We start from the raw sequence: 22,276 nt of genomic DNA, 5'->3' as shown, positions 1-22,276 counted from the left end.
CATGTATATGCACAGTAAGTGCATTGTATCAAATAATCAATTTAAATGCAATCACATAGTAGTAAAGGACAGGCTTTATCACAGCTGTACGCCTCTTCAACTTTGCTATCAAATTTAGTTTGATACAGTAATAAAAATGGTGTGTTGGGCTGATAACCACCACAGGCTGAATATATTAGAAAGCTTGCAGTTTGAACGCAGGCCTATTTTCCTCAATGTTTATTAAAGTATTGCTTTGCTTGTCTTTCTTGGTTTAGGAGGTTAAACGACCCGTCCATCGTCACTCCATTCTCTCGGGATGACAGAGGCTACACTCCTCTACATGTTGCTGCTGTTTGTGGTGCGCATTGACTTAACCTAATTGTATTTTTGTCTGTAGTTTCTGTAGCTTTAACACCGAGTGGAGGAGTAACTGTTGTGGCTCTGGTGTTGTGCCTGTGATCAGGTCAGTCCCTGCTGATTGATTTGCTGGTGTCGAAGGGAGCTGTGGTGAACGCCACGGATTATCACGCGCTCACACCGCTGCACCTCTCCTGCCAGAAGGGCTTCCAGGGCGTCACGGTCAGATCTTCACCTCGCTCGTGCTCATTGTGATCTTGTAGATCTCATAATTAAAAATGTAATCTTATCACATTGTCCCTCAATTGTTGTTCGATTGCTCTTGTAGCTGCTGCTCTTGCATTACAAGGCAAACACAGATGCTCAGGATAACAATGGAAACACCCCTCTACACCTGGCCTGCATGTACGGGCACGAAGATGTAAGCCTTTCTTTCTTTCTAACAAGAAAGTGTTTCATTCTGAAACTTATATGAGAGTTCAGTGTACGATAAAATCATACTATGTCAAAAAGGTCAAGGGAATTCTGGTTTCTCAGTTCATGACTCCTACATGACTCCTACACAATACAATTGTGTTTCTGAGATGGACTGAAGTGATGTGTGTAATGTGGTTATTTGGTTCTTGATCTCAGTGTGTGAAGGCGCTGCTGTACTTTGACCTGCACTCCTGTCGACTGAACGTTCAGAACGATAAGGGAGACACGCCGCTGCACATCGCCGCTCGCTGGGGCTACGAGGGCATCATGGAGGTGCTCCTGGAGAACGGGGCATCAACCCTCATCCACAACAAAGCCAAGGAGACTCCATTACACTGTGCCCTCAACTCCAAGGTTCGAGTCACGTGCCTTGAACGGCATCTCGCACACGCAGCCGTCGAGCAAACGCTTCGTTTTAGTGTCAGCAGGAAATATTTTAGTGAATGATGTTGTATTATCTGTGCTACAGATTCTGTCATTGCTGGAGCGCGGACACAATGACTCCAGTAAAAGGGAAAGTGGATTCGAGGTGAGTTCAAATTTAGTTTTTTTGGTCTGCCAAACCCCTTAGATGTAATATGTTTTGCCACTCTTTCACTTCTCAACCGTTGAAGCCATTCTGACAAGTTGCAAAACATCTTGAGCAACAGAGAAGGACAAATAACTGTGCTGGCCTGGAGCATCTTTCCAGAGAAGGTATTGTAGCAGCAGAGCCTTTGATGGACTGTAGTCTCCATGTGTGTTTCCAGTCTCCGAGTCGCTCTCCTCAGCCGTCTGACTGCAGCAGCAGGCGTTCATCTGCGTCCAGCATGTCTTCTCTCAGTGTTGAGGCCACACCGCCGGACGCCGAGCGCACACGACACAAAGAGGTACAGCGCCACCTGGAGGACAGATCGTAGCATCACACTTCTCCTGTTACAACACAAGATGAGATCAAATAAGAAGCCCATACTGAGTGAAACCAAGCACCACCACAAATGACTGCAGATGCAGAGACAAAAGTGGCGTCTCAAAAACGTATTTCTATGTTTTAACTCTTATTAGAAATATCAAGACCGAAAATAATAGAAAAATAAATATGTGATCATTACAATTTCTTTTTGTACTAAAGGTTGCAATACTAATATTTATGTCTTAAATTCTCAAGCTTTGCAATTCAGCACCAAAGATGACTGACAACGAAAGTTAAACCATCATATAATCACTTTACAGTTAATGTGCCTGGAGAAAATAGTTGTCATCTTTGCAGCTATGTAATGTTTTCTCTGTGCTGTGTTTGGTGAACAGGTGGAGAAGTTGTTGAGAGCTGTGGCTGATGGAGATGTGCAGATGGTGAGCTCATTTCAGGTCGTATAAACCTGGTTAAAAAGGATTCTGTCTTGCTTTAATAATAAGAACACGGAATGACAGAATTGTGTGTGTGTGTGTGTGTGTGTGTGTGTTGTAGGTGCGTTATCTTTTGGATTGGCTGGATGAGGAGCCAGAGGAAGAGGAAGCTTCAGCGCCAGTGAAGACCGTGTTGTGCCATCCTCTGTGTCAGTGCCCCAGCTGTGAACCTGCACAGAAGGTCTGAACACACTCATTTAACACTTCTATACATTTGTGTTATTACATTATAAAAAATTACCTGACATTAAAACATTACTTTTTATTATATTAATAAAATGTAGAACAAATAAATCCTAGCTGGTTTGTACACACTAAATTAAGTGCTCAACAAAATGAATGTAATAGAAGAATGTTTTGGCTTAGCGCCCAGGAGGGCTGTCAAATATAAAATAGAATTAAAAATAGAATATTTGTCAAATTTAGAATAAAAATAGCCATTCAAATGCAGAAACGTTGCATTTGAGTTTTAGGTGTGGTACATAAGATGCGATGACAATGTAAGTGATAATTCTGTCCAGTTAAAGCTACTATGTGTGGCGCTGCTGCGTTATTCAATATTTTTGGGGAAAAGAGAACATGAGTGTGGAGAAGATCCTGTTTATGAGATGTTGTTCACACAGAACGCATATTTTCTAGACGGACATCTGTCAGCGTTGCACTCTTGTCTTGCACAGAGCCGCATGTCTAGAAAGCCATGTAAAATTAATGCAAGTTCAACTTAAAAAAAAAAATATATATATATATATTTTCAACCTTTTTTTCTTTTTTTTTTTTTTACCCCATCCAACTGCATCACATTTTTAAATGAAAAAAGTACTCCGTGATTTTGGACCTTTGTATTAAACTATGCATGCATACATGATGCTGTTTTGTTTCTAATTGTTTAAGCAACTGAAGTAATTATATATGGTTTATAAACATTATTTAAACTTTATGCGCTTTTTTCAAAGATAGTTGTGTTATTGTATGTGCATAAGTAATATTTTGCTCGATGCGCCCTATTGTGGCCTCAGGAGGGAAGCCAAAAGACACCCCCACCCCCCAAGTAAATTATGACTTTCAAATTTGTATATAATTTGAATATTGATAACATTTAAGCACAAAATTTTTATTAAGTTTCCAGCCGTTCTGACAGCCCTAGGGCCCAGGCAGTCAGTTTCTAATATAATCTACAAAAGTAGGTTCATATGAATGTTAGAAGCATCTTGTGGTAGCTGTGTGTGTGTGTGTGTGTGTGTGTGTGTGTGTTCAGAAAGCAGCCCGCCTGCAGCCGGACGGTGTGGGTGTGAACAGCAGTGCTGATGGCTTCACTCCGCTCCATGTGGCGGCGCTGCACGGACACACAGCTCTGGTGTCTCTCTTCACCCGCCACGGAGCCAACATCAACGCTCGCAACAATCAGAGTGCCACCCCGCTCCACCTGGCCTGCCAGAACAGCCAGATACAGGTGCGCAAATCCTGACCAATCACAGACCTCCTCTCATAACAACATCACTAGCTTGCTAACATCTAATCACTCATTGTGCAGATTAATTTGTAGAAGTGCACTTCAGTTAAAAGTTTGGGGTCGATAAGACTAAGGGTTCGTTTGAAGTACTTGAATTTGACTTTTTGAAATTAAAGTCCTGGAAAAATAATTTGCAGAATAATTAATTATAATTCATGCTGTGCATTGATTTGTTATCTGCAGGTATTTGTTATAGCACATAATATACTTAAGTTAGTTATGTTCATATTATATATAGATATATTATGTATTTTAACAGTGTTTTTCAATAAAACCATGTAATTACTTGGTTTTGATACTTTATTTGAACCAATTATTAATTTCTGTATAAATATAGTCATATCAAAGCCTGTTTTTCACTTCGGACTATTTGTATTAAGAAAAAATATCAGATCACTCAATTATAAAAATAATCATTCGATTATTTGATTACCAAAATAATGTTTAGCTCTGGCCCTAGATTAGTTGCATGCATTGTTTTGCCTTTTTTTTTTTTGATTGAAGACATATTTTGTAATTGAAAATGTCTTAAAAATAGTATTAAAATATTGTCTAGTTCTAGTGAACCAAGTCTCTCATGAGCTAAGTTCATTGTCACATCCCTTGAGTCTACGAGCGTGATATAGCTCATCATTTTTCAAGTGTATTACATAGCTTTCATTCTTCAGGTCAATCATGTATTCATAAAATAAAATCAGTTTGAATAAGAAAAGCGATAACTTTGCCATAGGATCCTTTCAAATGTTAAAGTGGCCACAGTGCAGCAAAAGCAAATCATGTAACGACTATGTTTGTACAATTTCGTTTTATTAGTTTGTTTATTAGAATTTGAAAGATAAAAATATTGTTTGATAAGTGAGATCTCTGATTTAAAACTAAAAACAAAACAAAAAATAGTGCTTAAAGTCCTTGAACTCCTGGAATTTCAATTATTAGTATCTGTACAAACCCTGTTTATCCATCTATTTATCCATCCATCTATATATATATATTTATATGTATGTGTGTGCTGTCAAAATTAGTGTGATTAACAGTGTAAGAAATATTTAGCGCAGTTAACACGGGGTCGGAGCTAGGGCTGGCCACCCCACTCACAGCTGCTGCTTCTGTCTCTTTCTTTCTTGACAAGAATTGCATTTATTTAGTCACAGAACGTCTTTATGACCGCATCAAACGGGAGACTTTTCAGTCGTGCACTCGCCAGGCAGCCGAGTGCAGAAACCGTACAGGTGATGAGGAGCTTCATCAGTAAACTGCGGTCAGATGAGATGTTGTCAGGCCATATATCAGTAAAAATGTATTTTCCCGTCCTGTCAGCGGCTACACTGTATATATACTGCAAATGCTGTATATAATTTCATATTAAAGCACAATTATATGTTAAAGGTTGGGAGAAAACATGATTTGTGTCAAATATTACAACTATACGGTCTTGTTTCTACATTCATTTGAAGGTTGAATGTGAACTTATTACAATAAAAGTATATTTAAAAAGTTATATATAAACACACTGTATATATAAATGTTTTTTTTTTTGTTGCCATCTCGATGTGGTCCTGTTTGGTATCGTGATTAATCACAGAAAAAGGGTGTGATTTAATCCGATTAAACATTTTAATGTATTGACAGCATATATATATATATGCTGTCAATACATTAAAATGTTTAATTATATATTTAATCTGCAATTATATATATATATATATATATATATATATATATATATATATATATATATATATATATATATATATATATATATATATACATACATACATACATAATATTGTGGTTGAACAGTTTTTTTTTTTTTACCATCAGTAGTTTGAGCCTGTGTGTGTGTGTGTGTGTGTGTGTGTGTGTGTTATAGGTGGTGTCTGCTCTGCTGGAGTGTAACGCCAAACTGAACAAGAAAGATCAGTATGGAAACACACCACTGATTCTTGCTTGTCTGAAGGGAAATCTGGAGATAGCCACCATTTTGCTTGAGGTGCTATATTACATTATATAGATTTTACATATATATTTCTAATGTACAGAAATGTGATTTGTGTTTATTTGTTATTTCCATCCATATTGCAACGTTCTTGATGTGGATCAGAGCGGTGCGCTGGTGAATCTGGCTAATAATCAGGGTAACAGTGGTCTGCATGAGGCGGTGAGAGGGGGACATGTCCAGCTGGTGGAGCTCCTGCTGCACAGAGGGGCTTTAGTGCACATGCGCAACAAGAGACAGCGGACCGCCCTCGACTGTGCACACGAGACCGGCGGGCAGGTGTGTTTGTGTGCGCTCCGCTGCAGCTGCAAACCTTATACACATCTATTTATGCTTTAAATAGACTCACAACAATCCTGTAGCTGGACTCTTGCTTATCAGTAAATGCTGAATACAAACTTTTCTAATGAATAATTTAGAAAATTTAAATTAAGTGCATAAGTAGTATTTGTGTTTCCCAAAAAAACGAGCAACCGAAAACAATATTATATATATCTGGGTTAAATATTTAAAATGTCTCATGTATTTCAAGTGGCTTTTTTTTTTTTTGACTCTAGTGTTTTTCAAAGTGTTGATTTTTGACATATTGCAGGGAAACCACTGGAGGGTGAGTTTGACCCCAACACAAAAGTTATGACAAGCCCTGTAAAGCCTTTGAAACTTTTCAGTGACATGCATGACCCTAAATGAAACATATTCACAAAACTTCAAGAAGAAATAAATAGTTTAACCTGTATTTTGAGAAGTTTAACACAACAATAGTGTAAAGGATGTGCTACATTTTGAAAGAAAAAATAAATGATTTGTCTGTATTTTTATGTTTCCTCAGAATACAGAAATTCAGAGACTCCTGCAGAAAGTCTTTGCTGATGCTCCGGACATTCATCCAGTCAAACCACACTCCAGAGGAACAGATGGCATTGTGGGTAAGAATCTGATATTTGATATTTGTACTTTTATTTCATCTCAAGACTCTAGTAGGCTATGATGAACATAGTATATGATATGCATTTCATTATGAATTTATGTTGCGTAATTAAACTGAGCTCTGTTATTTCTCCAACAACATAATCAATAGTTCAAAGAGTAAAACCACATGAGAGTCCCAGCAGTGGCAGAAAAGACACAGACCACACAAAACAAAGGTACATTTACTGTCAATTAATGACTTTATTAACATAACATTGAGAAAAAAACTATCTTCTCTGCAGTTCCAAAGTTTGGTCTGAAAGATTTTGTAATGTTTTTTTCTTCTTCTTCTCAGTCTTTTCTGGTCATTAAGGCTACATTTATTTGATCAAAAACACAGTAAAAACTGTAATATTGTGAAATATTATCAGAAATTACTGTATTGCAATTTGATGCATAATTCCTTAATACAAGTTAAATTATATATAATAATAATTGTGATCAGTAATTTTCTGATTAAGTTTAATTTTCCTTAATATCATTTCAAAATGTTTATGAGAAGCTTTTGCTCTTAACAGGAGTCAGAAGAGGACTGACAGAGCAGTGACCACAATAGGAGTATTAGACCAGGTACCATTCTCCAGATATTTATCTTATATATTTATCTGTTTACTTGTTTATGTATTTACTTGTGTACTAACTGAACTAAATTTACCTTACGTTACGTTACCTCAACCTTACCTTAACTTACCTGAACCTAACCTACCTTACATTACCCTAATCTAATGTATCTTACCTTAATTTACCTGAACCTAACCTACCTTACCATACCCTAATCTAATGTATCTTAACTTAACTTACCTGAACCTAACCTACCTTACCTTACCCTAATCTAATGTATCTTAACTTAACTTACCTGAACCTAACCTACTTTACCTTACCCTAATCTAATGTATCTTAACTTAATTTACCTGAACCTAACCTACCTTACCTTACCCTAATCTAATGTATCTTACCTTAATTTACCTGAACCTAACCTACCTTACCTTACCCTAATCTAATGTATCTTACCTTAATTTACCTGAACCTAACCTACCTTACCATACCCTAATCTAATGTATCTTAACTTAACTTACCTGAACCTAACCTACCTTACCATACCCTAATCTAATGTATCTTAACTTAACTTACCTGAACCTAACCTACCTTACCTTACCCTAATCTAATGTATCTTAACTTAACTTACCTGAACCTAACCTACTTTACCTTACCCTAATCTAATGTATCTTAACTTAATTTACCTGAACCTAACCTACCTTACCTTACCCTAATCTAATGTATCTTACCTTAATTTACCTGAACCTAACCTACCTTACCTTACCCTAATCTAATGTTTCTTAACTTAATTAACCTGAACCTAACCTACCTTACCTTACCCTAATCTAATGTATTTTACCTTAATTTACCTGAACCTAACCTACCTTACCTTACCCTAATCTAATGTATCTTAACTTAACTTACCTGAACCTAACCTACCTTACCTTACCCTAATCTAATGTATCTTAACTTAACTTACCTGAACCTAACCTACCTTACCTTACCCTAATCTAATGTATCTTAACTTAACTTAACTTAACTTACCTGAACCTAACCTACCTTACCTTACCCTAATCTAATGTATTTTACCTTGATTTACCTGAATTTAACCTACCTTACCTTACCCTAATCTAATGTATCTTAACTTAACTTACCTGAACCTAACCTACCTTACCATACCGTAATCTAATGTATTTTACCTTAATTTACCTGAACCTAACCTACCTTACCTTACCTTACTTTGCCCTAATCCAGGGGTAGGCAAGTTCAGTCCTAGAGAGCCGCAGTCCTGCACAGTTCAGCTCCAACCTTGAAAAAAAACCTCACCTGCCTGTACCTTAGTAATCCTGAATGGATTGATGAGCTTGTTCAGGTGTGTCTGATTAGGGTTGAAGCTGAACTCTGCAGGTCTGCGGCTCTCTAGAACCGAACTTGCCTACCCCTGCCCTAATCTAATGTATCTTAACTTAACTTAATTTACCTGAACCTAACCTACTTTACCTTACCCTAATCTAATGTATCTTAACTTAACTTACCTGAACCTAGCCTACCTTATGTTACCCTAATCTAATGTATCTTAACTTAACTTACCTGAACCTAACCTACCTTACCTTACCCTAATCTAATGTATCTTACCTTAACTTACCTGAACCTAACCTACCTTACCTTACCTTACTTTGCCCTAATCCAGGGGTAGGCAAGTTCAGTCCTAGAGAGCCGCAGTCCTGCACAGTTCAGCTCCAACCTTGAAAAAAAACTCACCTGCCTGTACCTTAGTAATCCTGAATGGATTGATGAGCTTGTTCAGGTTTGTCTGATTAGGGTTGAAGCTGAACTCTGCAGGTCTACAGCTCTCTAGAACCGAAATTGCCTACCCCTGCCCTAATCTAATGTATCTTAACTTAACTTAACTTAACTTACCTGAACTTAACCTACCTTACCTTACTTTACCTTAACTTACCCTAATCTAATGTATTTTACCTTAATTTACCTGAACCTAACCTACCTTACCTTACCCTAATCTAATGTATCTTACCTTAATTTACCTGAACCTAACCTACCTTACCATACCCTAATCTAATGTATTTTACCTTAATTTACCTGAACCTAACCTAACTTACCTTACTCTAATCTAATGTATCTTAACTTAATTTACCTGAACCTAACCTACCTTACCTTACCCTAATCTAATGTATCTTACCTTAATTTACCTGAACCTAACCTACCTTACCTTACCCTAATCTAATGTATTTTAACTTAACTTAACTTACCTGAACCTAACCTACTTTACCTTACCTTACCTTACCCTAATCTAATGTATCTTAACTTAACTTAACTTACCTGAACCTAACCTACCTTACCTTACTTTACATTAACTTACACTAATCTAATGTATCTTACCTTAATTTACCTGAACATAACCTACCTTACCTTACCCTAATCTAATGTACTTTACCTTAATTTACCTGAACCTAACCTACCTTACCTTACCCTAATCTAATGTATCTTAACTTAATTTACCTAAACCTAACCTACCTTACCTTACCCTAATCTAATGTATTTTAACTTAACTTAACTTACCTGAACCTAACCTACTTTACCTTACCTTACCCTAATCTAATGTATTTTAACTTAACTTAACTTACCTGAACCTAACCTACTTTACCTTAACTTACCCTAATCTAATGTATCTTAACTTAACTTAACTTACCTGAACCGAACCTACCTTACCTTACCCTAATCTAATGTATTTTACCTTAATTTACCTGAACTTAACCTACCTTACCGTACCCTAATCTAATGTATTTTACCTTAATTTACCTGAACCTAACCTACCTTACCTTACCCTAATCTAATGTATCTTAACTTACCTTACCTGAACCTAACCTACCTTACCGTACCCTAATCTAATGTTTCTTAACTTAACTTACCTAAACCTAACCTACCTTACCTTACCCTAATCTAATATATTTTACCTTAATTAACCTGAACCTAACCTACCTTACCTTACCCTAATCTAATGTATCTTAACTTAACTTACCTAAACCTAACCTACCTTACCTTACCCTAATCTAATATATTTTACCTTAATTTACCTGAACCTAACCTACTTTACCGTACCCTAATCTAATGTTTCTTAACTTAATTTACCTGAACCTAACCTACCTTACCTTACTTTAATCTAATGTATTTTAACTTAATTTACCTGAACCTAACCTACCTTACCTTACCCTAATCTAATGTATTTTACCTTAATTTACCTGAACCTAACCTACCTTACCTTACCCTAATCTAATGTATTTTACCTTAATTTACCTGAACCTAACCTACCTTACCCTTATCTTATGTATCTTAACTTAATTTACCTGAACCCAACCTACCTTACCTTACCCTAATCTAATGTATTTTACCTTAATTTACCTGAACCTAACCTACCTTACCTTACCCTAATCTAATGTATCTTAACTTAATTTACCTGAACCTAACCTACCTTACCTTACCCTAATCTAATGTATTTTACCTTAATTTACCTGAACCTAAACCTACCTTACCTTACCCTAATCTAATGTATTTTAACTTAATTTACATGAACCTAACCTTCCTTACCTTACCCTAATCTAATGTATTTTACCTTAATTTACCTGAACCTAACCTACCTTACCTTACCCTAATCTTATGTATCTTAATATAATTTACCTGAACCTAACCTACCTTACCTTACCCTAATCTAATGTATTTTACCTTAATTTACCTGAACCTAACCTACCTTACCTTACCCTAATCTTATGTATCTTAATATAATTTACCTGAACCTAACCTACCTTACCTTACCCTAATCTAATGTATTTTAACTTAATTTACCTGAACCTAACCTTCCTTACCTTACCCTAATCTAATGTATTTTACCTTAATTTACCTGAACCTAACCTACCTTACCTTACCCTAATCTTATGTATCTTAATATAATTTACCTGAACCTAACCTACCTTACCTTACCCTAATCTAATGTATTTTAACTTAATTTACCTGAACCTAACCTACCTTACCGTACCCTAATCTAACGTATTTTACCTTAATTTACCTGAACCTAACCTACCTTACCTTACCCTAATCTAACGTATTTTACCTTAACTTACCTGAACCTAACCTACCTTACTTTACCCTAATCTAATGTATTTTACCTTAGTTTACCTGAACCTAACCTACCTTACCTTACCTTACCTTACCTTGCCCTAATCCAGGGGTAGGCAAGTTCAGTCCTAGAGAGCCGCAGTCCTGCACAGTTCAGCTCCAACACCTGCCTGTACTTTAGTAATCCTGAATGGATTGATGAGCTTGTTCAGGTGTGTTTGATTAGGGTTGAAGCTGAACTCTGCAGGTCTGACTAAATATATAATCAAGTGAGACATTATGAAGTTTCAATAACAATATACAATACTATACCATTCAAAAAATGGTGTTCTTTTAATTTATTCCCCCTAAAAAACCTGAAAAATATTCTCCGCTCTTTTCAACATTAATAATAATAATAATGATAATAATAATAACAATAAATGTTTTTTGTAGAAAATAAGATTGATTTCTGAAGGATTGTGTGACTGGAGTAATGATGCAAAAAAATTGTTTGAAAGTCAGCTTTGATTGTTTCTAATAAACTGTATAACTGCTCCCCCAAGTGGATATTAAATTATGTTGTGGGATAAGTAAATATATTCTTAATAAACTACAAACATAAAATTATATGCTTTTATTTTGTTCTCACATTCTTTCTTGTAACTCTTCCCTCTCAGTGGCACAGATGACTGAATGGCTCATTATGCAGCTCATTATGCGGGCCTTTGTCTTCTCAGGTGTAAATCACAATGATATTCATGATAGTTGACGCCTACTCGCATATGACTTTTACCAACAAAAAGTTTCTTAGAAAATTTAAATCAATATATTGTTTTCTGTGAGTGAGTAAACAAGATGATTTTCACATAATTTAGAAAGAAAAATTCTAGGCTACAAGCTCCAGTTCTCAAAAATCCTGGGAACCATTGTTCTGTATGTGTTTTATGACCTTATTCAAGTGTTTTAACATTTTTAGTTTTTCACTAACCACGCATATTTTTTTTCTCAAAAATATACAATCATGTACATGTATGCATTTCGCATATTATTATAGCCCAGTTTGTGCTGATTACAGTCAGATTAGACTTTACCCATTTAGATATTTATAAGAAACTGAAAAAAGCACAAATGTCAGGGCATGACAAAACTTCTCCAGGCCCCAAAAATACCCTTAGACTCCAGAGGGTTAACCTACCTAACCTATCTTACCTTACCTTAATCTAACGTATCTTAACTTATCTTTACTTAACCTACCTCATCTCACCTCACCTATCTTATCTTATCTTACCTCACCTTACCCCAACGTACCTTAACCTGCCTAACCTATCTTACCTTACCTTAATCTAACGTATCTTAACTTAACCTTCCTCACCTCACCTCACCTATCTTACTTAACTTAATTTAACCTACCTCACCTCACTCATCTTACCTTACCTTACCTGAACCTAACTTAACCTAACGTATCTTAACTTAACCTATCTTACCTTAACTGAACCTAACCTAACTTAACCTAACTTAACTTAACCTAACGTATCTTAACTTAACCTACCTTACCTGAACCTAACCTAACCTAGCCTTCCTTTCCTTTCCTTAACCTAGCGTACCTTAATCTAACCTACTTTACCTTACCTTACCTTGCTTTACCTTAATCTAACCTAACCTTACCTGAACCTAATGTACCTTAAATGAACTTAACATATCTTACCCTAACCTAACTTAACTTAAAACTTAACTTAATAAAACATAACTAGGGCTGGACCAGAATATGAAGTGAGTGAAAAAAAGTGAAGTGACATTCGGCCAAGTATGGTGACCCATACTCAGAATTTGTGCTCTGCATTTAACCCATCCGAAGTGCACACACACAGAGCAGTGAACACACACACACACTGTGAACACACACCCGGAGCAGTGGGCAGCCATTTATGCTGCGGCGCCCGGGGAGCAGTTGGGGGTTCAATGCCTTGCTCAAGGGCACCTAAGTCGTGGTATTGAAGGTGGAGAGAGAACTGTACATGCACTCCCCCCACCCACAATTCCTGCCGGCCCGGGACTCGAACTCACAACCCTTCGATTGGGAGTCCGACTCTCTAACCATTAGGCCACGACTTCCCAAATATTTGATTATTTGAATATTCGTTCAGTGGGTTGGCATTCGATTTTAAATTGAGATTCAAATAATTATTATAATTAATTAATTTATTTATTTTTACACCTGTCATCCCCTGTAAAATGGTCTTCATTTGCGCTTGAATATAGCTGTTGTTTTACTATCGGGCCGAACGGTTCTAAAGACTGTCAGGTATGGATACAGTTTCCACAGTATTTCCATGTGAGCCTGGTAAGGTGCTGCACAATTAAAAACCATTCTCGGCATGGTTAGACAGCCGTGCCTGGCTACCAGTTTCTCCATAGCTAGCTAAGCGGAAGCACGCTATTTGATCAAACAGCTACGCTACGCTCAATGTAAACATTTTTAAAATGTCTGTGACCGTTTGGTCTGTGAAGGAATCATTTGCACTGGAACATTTAAGCAAAGAGAACCGTTCGGCCAGATAGTCGAAAAGTGGCTTCTGAATCACTCATGAGTGAACATCATGATTCAGTTCACATGGAAGAGAAGACAAAAATGCAGAAGACCTCCGCTCTATGGGAGCACTTAAAATTAAGTGAGGACAATCAACTGAGTTCTGTAAGTAGTACGCCTATAGTATATTTTAGTGTAAAGAAAAACATGATAAAAACATGCACTTAATTTGCTTGGAAAATACTTGCGAATACGGCAGTCATAAAAAAAAACCCAAAAACGTACAGTAGCCAAGCCTAATAATAATTTGTCTATATTAAAACTATTGCTTTTAACAGACCTGTGTGTTTTGTATCACTAGTGCTGATAATAATAAAAAGCTCCCTCCGAAGCTTTGAATATTCGATGTTGATTACAGCTGAAGCTTTGAAGTTAAAAAAATGGTATTCGGACCAGCCCTAAACTTGACTTAATTCTCAAGCCACAATAATCATTTCCAACCATAGTAAATATTTGGATAATAAAATCTAAAAATTGGTAAAATTTGGTCTTTAAATAGCAGGGTTTTGTTGGTAGTTTAGTTTGTGTTTTAGTTTAGTCTTCTGTAAAACTCCTGCTAACCTGAGCGCTGATTGGCGTGTTGATCTCAGACAGAGGAGGGTCAGAGTGACAGACGCAGACTGGTGAGAGGAGAGACGGTGGACAGCAGCGGGCCTCAGTCACCTCGCGCCCACAGCAGGAGCATGACCCGCTGCCACACCATCAGCCAGGACCTGACCCAGCGCTCGCTGCAGGAGCCCAACGGGGAGGAAGAAGACGCACAGTCCAGAGGAAGTGATGTGGAGACCGCTGCCACAGAAATGGACAATGTTGTGTTGTGATGGTGGTCAACCGGTTTAATAGACTAAATATAAATCCATCATTACTAAATCAGCTCCGCCACCTCATCCTGGTCTTTATTGTATTTCAGTGTTGAACTATCTAAACTTTATTGACTTGAACAGGCAAGAACTGTCATTGTTTTTCAAGGTTTTTCAACATTTTCTCATGCTTGTGGTTTATGAGCTGGAAAGAAAAAAAAAAAACAGTTTTAGAGGTTTTAAGGGTCTGTATGTGGAAATCAGAAAGAGGAAGTTGCTTTTAATATTCCACTTAAAAATGATGCTCTTAAATCACAAAATAGAAAAAGTTAGCATGTGTCAGCACTGGTGGGTGAAACGAGAGTCGATATTTGAGCTGTGTGAAGAGACTTTGGAAACTTGCTTCATTTATAGCATGTAGGTTAAAGGGAGATGTTTACAAAAACTACAGAAAGAATGTGGATTTTTTTTTTTTTTTAGCACTTTTTAATTTTCAGAATGTCACATTATAAAAAGGGATAATTAAGGATACTATTATGTAGCAAGATACTGGTTTTCCTCATATTTTTCCAAAACTTAAGTTGTTACATCTTTGTGTGAAGGCAACTAGTAATGGAAACTTTTATTTTTTGTCTTTTTTTTTCCACAGGATTAGATGCTGTTCTTAAAGTCAGATGGCCGTTTTTGTTTTCTTTTTTTTTCACCCTCTTAGTGTCTTTCAGTCTTTCCTGTTTCCAGGTTTGTTTTTTTTTTGGTTTTTTTGGACAATTGGCTTAGCATATGGTGAAAAGGTTGCATTTGTGAAAGCGTACAGAGTTAGGAATAAATCTGATGTGTGTGGGGGTCAGCGGAGGGCAGTATTACGGACCACGGCTCTGTTTAAATCATGCACTTTATTCCCTCGCAGGTTTTCTGTGTGTTTGGTTTTAGTAGCTGAGCTCATGAAACCTGATTGATTGCATTTTGAGTGGCGGGTGTAAATGCATTTTCTGCTGCAGGAGTGTGTTAGCGGGGACAGAATTAATGCTGGGCAGGACGTCATTAAATATCTTCACACAAACTGACCATGAAATAAAACAGAGTGGTTTGTGATTTGATATGTCTTTGAATGTAACAGTTCTTTGTGGCAATCTGAAGAACTAGAGAGCAGTTATTTTTGTATGATTCCATAACCGTTTTTTGTGTAACATTGCAGTAAATGTGTCTTATTTAATTTGTGCCAAAATAATGTAATAAAACCACATAACAATAAAGAAATGTATTAAAGCTGACATCAACAGGACACAAACTAACCTTTTTATAAATCTATCAATCAGTCTGTCTGTCTATACATCTTTACTGTGTTCACGATATAATAATAGCATACTACAGTGTGCTGTATATAACAGAAGTACAGTTCAAGTCAAACGTTTACACCTTGCAGAGTCTTCAAAATGTTCATTATTTGTGTGCGTGTGTATATATATATATATCTCACTAGGATTTATTAGTTTTCACAAGCCACCAATAGAAGGTGACAATCCGGTCCATTACAGTTCCTATTAAAACCAATAAAAGCCCCATTACAAGTTCAGTGATGGTTTTTGATGGTATAAACTTCCTATCAAACGATTAGACAAAAAGGACATTACAATAGTGGCTCATATTACCTTATTTTACTGGAAATAGGAACTCGAGCATATTACTGTATTTCATATTCTCAGTTTTGCCAAATGTGCAAATATAGGCCTAGAACCAGTAGAAATACGCTGCTCGTGTTTAAATCTGAATACATCCTACAGTTGACAGGCCTTTAGAGGAATTACTACAACTGCTGTAATAACAGTTTTATGTTGTATGTTAACTCTGAAGTCGTGAATCTCCTTCCGGTTGTGATCTGACTCTCGGGGTGACAGACAGTGTTCCTGTTGCAGCAGTAATGGATCGCTCCTTCACACATATAAAACTTTCGTCTCGTGCCAAAACAGCCCCGATGTGTCCGGCTCGCGCTGCTGCTGATGGGGAACTACAGGCCGCTTGATTTAATGAAAGACATGTAGGGAAATGTAGTCATTAATTATTAATCGCGGAGCGGCTTCACAGGCAGCCATCCATCAACAGCACAGAGATATTAAATCACTTACACTAAACAGAAAAGTGGTTGGCTCGCGACGCTTCGGGTGATCTTCAGGTGGAGGTACGGTGAAATGGTGAGTGAAAGTAATATCTCATCAGTTAACACACTGAGTAGATATCAGATGAAGTGAGTCACAAGAGAAACTCACGAGCAGAGACACACCTCTGTAGTATCTGTGGCCTATTATAAGACTTGTTTTACAATTGTGTATTAACCTAAATGTGTTTTGATTGATATTGAATATCTAATATTTAAATGTAAGTCAAGTTTAGATTATCTGGTAAAGGCGTATTTTTGTTGGATAAAATAAATGTTTGAAGCAAAATTCGGTGATTTAATAGCCTACCATTTACACAATAGATATCTATCTATCTGTATATTGAAAAGAGTTACTGGTCACAATTTCAAATTATAATTTTGTATTCACGTAACACACACACACACACACACACACACACACATATATATATATATATATATATATATATATATATATATATATATATATATATTATAATTGTCAAATATTTAAATTACAACTACAGATATGACATGACATGACATTATAATATTTATAATAATTATATATTTATTTATTTATTTAATTTAATGGATATATTTTGTCACTCTGCTTTTTCCGTAGTCCAAATTGTAATCTTCAATTTTAATATTTCCTTTCGGTCAGAAGCAAATGTCCTAAACAGTGAAAATAGGATAGACCTTATTTTATATTTCAGAAAACATGTGTTAGCCCGGTAAACAGCCACTGGAGGGCAGTATTACATTGCAGCACATACAAGCACACACACACACACACACACACACACACACACACACACACACACTGACACATACTTTACAATTCAGTGAAAACACAAGAGCCCTGACCTGTGAACTGTTGACTAAAAGAGCAACCTGGATACTTATAAAGTTAAACTCAGTTATCACAGCATATAGAGCATATCACAATAAATCATTCATAATATTCTAAAATAAGTAGTTTTTTTTATAGACGATTTTTAAGCATTTTTACCAAAACATACATGTGAATTGATATAGGCCCATTTAAAATAAAACAACACTAGTAATTAATAGCATTATTATTAAACTACATTATAACTACATCTGAATTGTTGAATATTAAGTTTAAATCTAAAGAAAGACAGAAAAAAATATAAATAAGTCATAAACATCAAATAAATAAAAATAAACAAATATGTGCATGCATTTGAAATTAAAAATAAATTAGATAAAAAGGCATTTCAGATAAATGCAGATACATACATACGTACTATTGTTGTTATAATTGTGTGTGTGTGTGTGTTACTTCTTATGGGAAATGGAAGTGCAGCAGCATACCTTTTGAAAAACACTGCAGCAAAGAAGAACAATTACGTGACAATTACCCGCCTCATGTAGGGAAATGAGCAGAGCATGTCAACATGTCAACATATTGACAAGATCTCAGTGCAGAGACACCAGTCACTGTCACATGACCAGAGTATTGGCAGCTCGTCCGGTCTCAAGGCATGTGTCCCGTCCGTGTTTACCCCAGCAAACATGACAGAGACACATAGATCCAGTGAAGTTTATCGGGTTTAGCTCAGTTATAATGGGGGAAGTTTGAAACCCTTGGGGCTCTGATTGGGTCGGAGCCGAATTGACATGTAAAGACATTTTATAATAAGAAAACATTTCACTATTATTTATGGTTAATTTGGAACTCCTGCATGTTATTTGTTGAGGAACTTTGAGAAGACATATAGGGGAATTTAGTTAAATCTTATCTAAGTCACAATGTGTTATGCTTGACGTTATGCTAATTTCAACAGTTAAATGTCAAATTCATCTCAGGCTTTGGAAAATCCATCTTAGACTTTTGCAGAATTCCATATCAGTTCAGTATGAATTTAAATATGTTCAGTTATGGGCTGTAAGGATATTATTTTAATTTTGTATCTAATCCAAATTAATGTATTATTTTTTAAATAATTTTCCAGATTCAATATATTCAAGATGCCCTTTTGACAGCATTTGTCACATAATGTTGACTGTCAGAGAAAATCTGCTTGGTTTTAAGTCATTCCAGGCATATACGGGTTTATTTTTTCCGTTAACCACAAAATGAGATATTGTGATCAATGTGTTGGTTGTTTATGTCAGTGCAGTTTAAGAAGATTTTAAGCTTAAAAAATAGTCACAAAAGCACCATGAATGTTTCATGAAAGTATCATAAAAATATCCATGACTGAATTGCATGATGAATTTGTGTAGGAAACAGTCTGACACTTATAGGGATAGTGCACCAAAACCATGAAAAATCTGTCATTTACACAAACAAAACTATGACTTACTTTCTTCTGTAAAACGTACAAGAAGATATTTTGGGAAATGGACTATGGGCACATAAAATTGGATTTGATTACCAACATTTTTCAAAAATTTTGTTCCATAAAAGAAAGTTGTATAGGTTTGGAACAACACAAGTGTAAGGAAATGAGCATAGAATTGAGTGCATGCACTATATTTTCACTGTTTTTTCTTTTTTAATGTAAAATCATTTTCTAACTGTTTTAAATCTATTTTAAGTAAATGTTTTAATCATTTTAAAAGTTTTAAAATTGCTTGTTTTATTTTTGGAATTATTTTTCTTCCATGATTATTTTACTTTCTTTTATGTAAAGCACTTTGAACTACCATTGTGTACGAAATGTGCTATATACTTGCCTTGCCTTGCCTTGTTGTTACGACGGACTCAGAGTCTTGTTGTTACGACGGACTCAGAGTCTTCTTGTTACGATGGACTCAGGGTCTTGTTGTTTACGACAGACCCAGAGTCTTGTTGTTACGACAGACTCAGAGTCTTGTTGTTACGACGGACTCAGAGTCTTCTTGTTACGATGGACTCAGGGTCTTGTTGTTTACGACAGACCCAGAGTCTTGTTGTTACGACAGACTCAGAGTCTTGTTGTTACGACGGACTCAGAGTCTTGTTGTTACGACGGACTCAGAAACTTGTTGTTACGACGGACTCAGAGTCTTGTTGTTACGACAGACTCAGAAACTTGTTGTTACGACGGACTCAGAGTCTTGTTGTTACGATGGACTCAGAGTCTTGTTGTTACGGCGGACTCAGAAACTTGTTGTTACGACGGACTCAGAGTCTTGTTGTTACGACAGACTCAGAAACTTGTTGTTACGACGGACTCAGAGTCTTGTTGTTACGATGGACTCAGAGTCTTGTTGTTACGATGGACTCAGAGTCTTGTTGTTACGACGGACTCAGAGTCTTGTTGTTACGACGGACTCAGAGTCTTGTTGTTACGATGGACTCAGAGTCTTGTTGTTACGGCGGACTCAGAAACTTGTTGTTTACGACAGACCCAGAGTCTTGTTGTTACGACAGACTCAGAAACTTGTTGTTACAACGGACTCAGAGTCTTGTTGTTACGACGGACTCAGAGTCTTCTTGTTACGATGGACTCAGGGTCTTGTTGTTTACGACAGACCCAGAGTCTTGTTGTTACGACAGACTCAGAGTCTTGTTGTTACGACGGACTCAGAGTCTTGTTGTTACGATGGACTCAAGAGTCTTGTTGTTACGGCGGACTCAGAAACTTGTTGTTACGACGGACTCAGAGTCTTGTTGTTACGACAGACTCAGAAACTTGTTGTTACGACGGACTCAGAGTCTTGTTGTTACGATGGACTCAGAGTCTTGTTGTTACGACGGACTCAGAGTCTTGTTGTTACGACGGACTCAGAGTCTTGTTGTTACGATGGACTCAGAGTCTTGTTGTTACGGCGGACTCAGAAACTTGTTGTTTACGACAGACCCAGAGTCTTGTTGTTACGACAGACTCAGAAACTTGTTGTTACGACGGACTCAGAGTCTTGTTGTTACGATGGACTCAGAGTCTTGTTGTTACGATGGACTCAGAGTCTTGTTGTTACGACGGACTCAGAGTCTTGTTGTTACGACGGACTCAGAGTCTTGTTGTTACGACGGACTCAGAGTCTTGTTGTAACGACGGACTCAGAAACTTGTTGTTACGATGGACTCAGAGTCTTGTTGTTACGATGGACTCAGAGTCTTGCTGTTACGATGGACTCAGAGTCTTGTTGTTACGACAGACTCAGAGTCTTGTTGTTACGACAGACTCAGAAACTTGTTGTTACGACAGACTCAGAAACTTGTTGTTACGACGGACTCAGAGTCTTGTTGTTACGATGGACTCAGAAACTTGTTGTTACGACGGACTCAGAGTCTTGTTGTTACGACGGACTCAGAATCTTGTTGTTATGACGGACTCAGAGTCTTGTTGTTACGACGGACTCAGAAACTTGTTGTTACCACAGACTCAGAAACTTGTTGTTACGACAGACTCAGAGTCTTGCTGTTACGACGGACTCAGAAACTTGTTGACTTTCCTCTTTGTGCCCGTGTTTACGGTGGTTACAGTGTCGTTTTGTCCGGGTGTCGGTGTGTTTTCAGCGCTGCTTTAGTGGATCTAGTGACCGGTTGCCTCTCGGGTATGGTTTCCTGTACCCCATTGTTATCGGTGGGCTGATTAATAGACCTGTGCCTGTACATTTTCTATTTGGGGTGATACCTCGACGGGTTCTCCCTCTCGTTCACTCTCTTTTCCTCTCGTTCACTCTCTTTTCCACTCGTTCACTCTCTTTTCATCTCGTTCTATTTTATATTATATCAGATTTGCTGCATTGCTGCTGTCTTCCGCTTTGCGCTGCGGAACGTTTTGCTCACATTCCTGCAGTCCCGCTGTGTATATTGTCGTGCAGACGCCACCACCATCGTTGTTGAAAGGGGGCTGTTCGTCTGGTTCCGATTGTGTGTAGTGGCTGCTTTCTGTTTGTGTATCAGCATGGAGAATACGACGATCTCATTTTATTGAGAGAAAATAATTGTTTCGTTTTGTTTTGCTGTTATGACGGACTCAGAGTCTTTTTTTCGTTACGATGGACTCGATGGGTTGAACTGTTCCTTTAAGTTACAGTTAAATCTTCAACATGTCTCAACATTTCCCTTTATGCTGAATTTTGAGTTTAGGCTTCTTTCCACCCACTTTTCCCCATTCACGCACACATTTTTAGCTGTCAGTTTCACTCTTGAAGTATCTTCACAGAAGAAGGAAATGTCATTTTGGCCGTTTATCAAGACAAAAGGAAAACTTTGGAGAAGAGAAGTGTGGATTTAACACCTTGTGAAAGCACTTCAAACACTGTTTCATCAGGGATAAAGCATTTGCAACAGATCACATAATTAGCCTTGTAACCTAAAGCCTGCTCGCATAAACATTTGACCACAGAAGCCATCAACAAAACCGTTGTGTCTGTGTGTGTGTGTGTGTGGCCCGTGTCTCCGTGATAGGCTACCTCTCTGTGCGGCTGTGAGCATGTCGTTTGACAGTCATTGCCGGGGGGC

General features: G+C 37.1%; 1 protein-coding gene across 2 annotated transcripts in view; it reads left to right on the top strand.

Moving 5' to 3' along the window:
* The window catches only part of ankrd27 (ankyrin repeat domain 27 (VPS9 domain)), a 30,472-nt gene extending 14,487 nt beyond the window's left edge, over window positions 1-15,985 (top strand). For both annotated transcript variants that reach the window (XM_059536690.1, XM_059536689.1), the window contains exons 15-29: window positions 258-340; window positions 446-561; window positions 668-760; window positions 973-1,170; window positions 1,286-1,345; window positions 1,566-1,685; window positions 2,104-2,148; window positions 2,264-2,383; window positions 3,458-3,652; window positions 5,583-5,702; window positions 5,814-5,987; window positions 6,538-6,634; window positions 6,787-6,853; window positions 7,196-7,247; window positions 14,505-15,985. In XM_059536690.1, coding sequence (XP_059392673.1) covers window positions 258-340; window positions 446-561; window positions 668-760; window positions 973-1,170; window positions 1,286-1,345; window positions 1,566-1,685; window positions 2,104-2,148; window positions 2,264-2,383; window positions 3,458-3,652; window positions 5,583-5,702; window positions 5,814-5,987; window positions 6,538-6,634; window positions 6,787-6,853; window positions 7,196-7,247; window positions 14,505-14,735 — 1,771 coding nt within the window. In that variant the 3' untranslated portion in view covers window positions 14,736-15,985. The remainder of the gene's footprint in view (window positions 1-257; window positions 341-445; window positions 562-667; window positions 761-972; window positions 1,171-1,285; window positions 1,346-1,565; window positions 1,686-2,103; window positions 2,149-2,263; window positions 2,384-3,457; window positions 3,653-5,582; window positions 5,703-5,813; window positions 5,988-6,537; window positions 6,635-6,786; window positions 6,854-7,195; window positions 7,248-14,504) is intronic.
* The last annotated feature ends 6,291 nt before the right edge of the window (window positions 15,986-22,276 follow it).

This window comes from Carassius carassius, chromosome 43 (assembly GCF_963082965.1).
Source record: "Carassius carassius chromosome 43, fCarCar2.1, whole genome shotgun sequence".
In the NCBI taxonomy this organism is placed as follows: Eukaryota; Metazoa; Chordata; class Actinopteri; order Cypriniformes; family Cyprinidae; genus Carassius; species Carassius carassius.
This window is presented reverse-complemented; position numbering and strand designations above follow the sequence as displayed.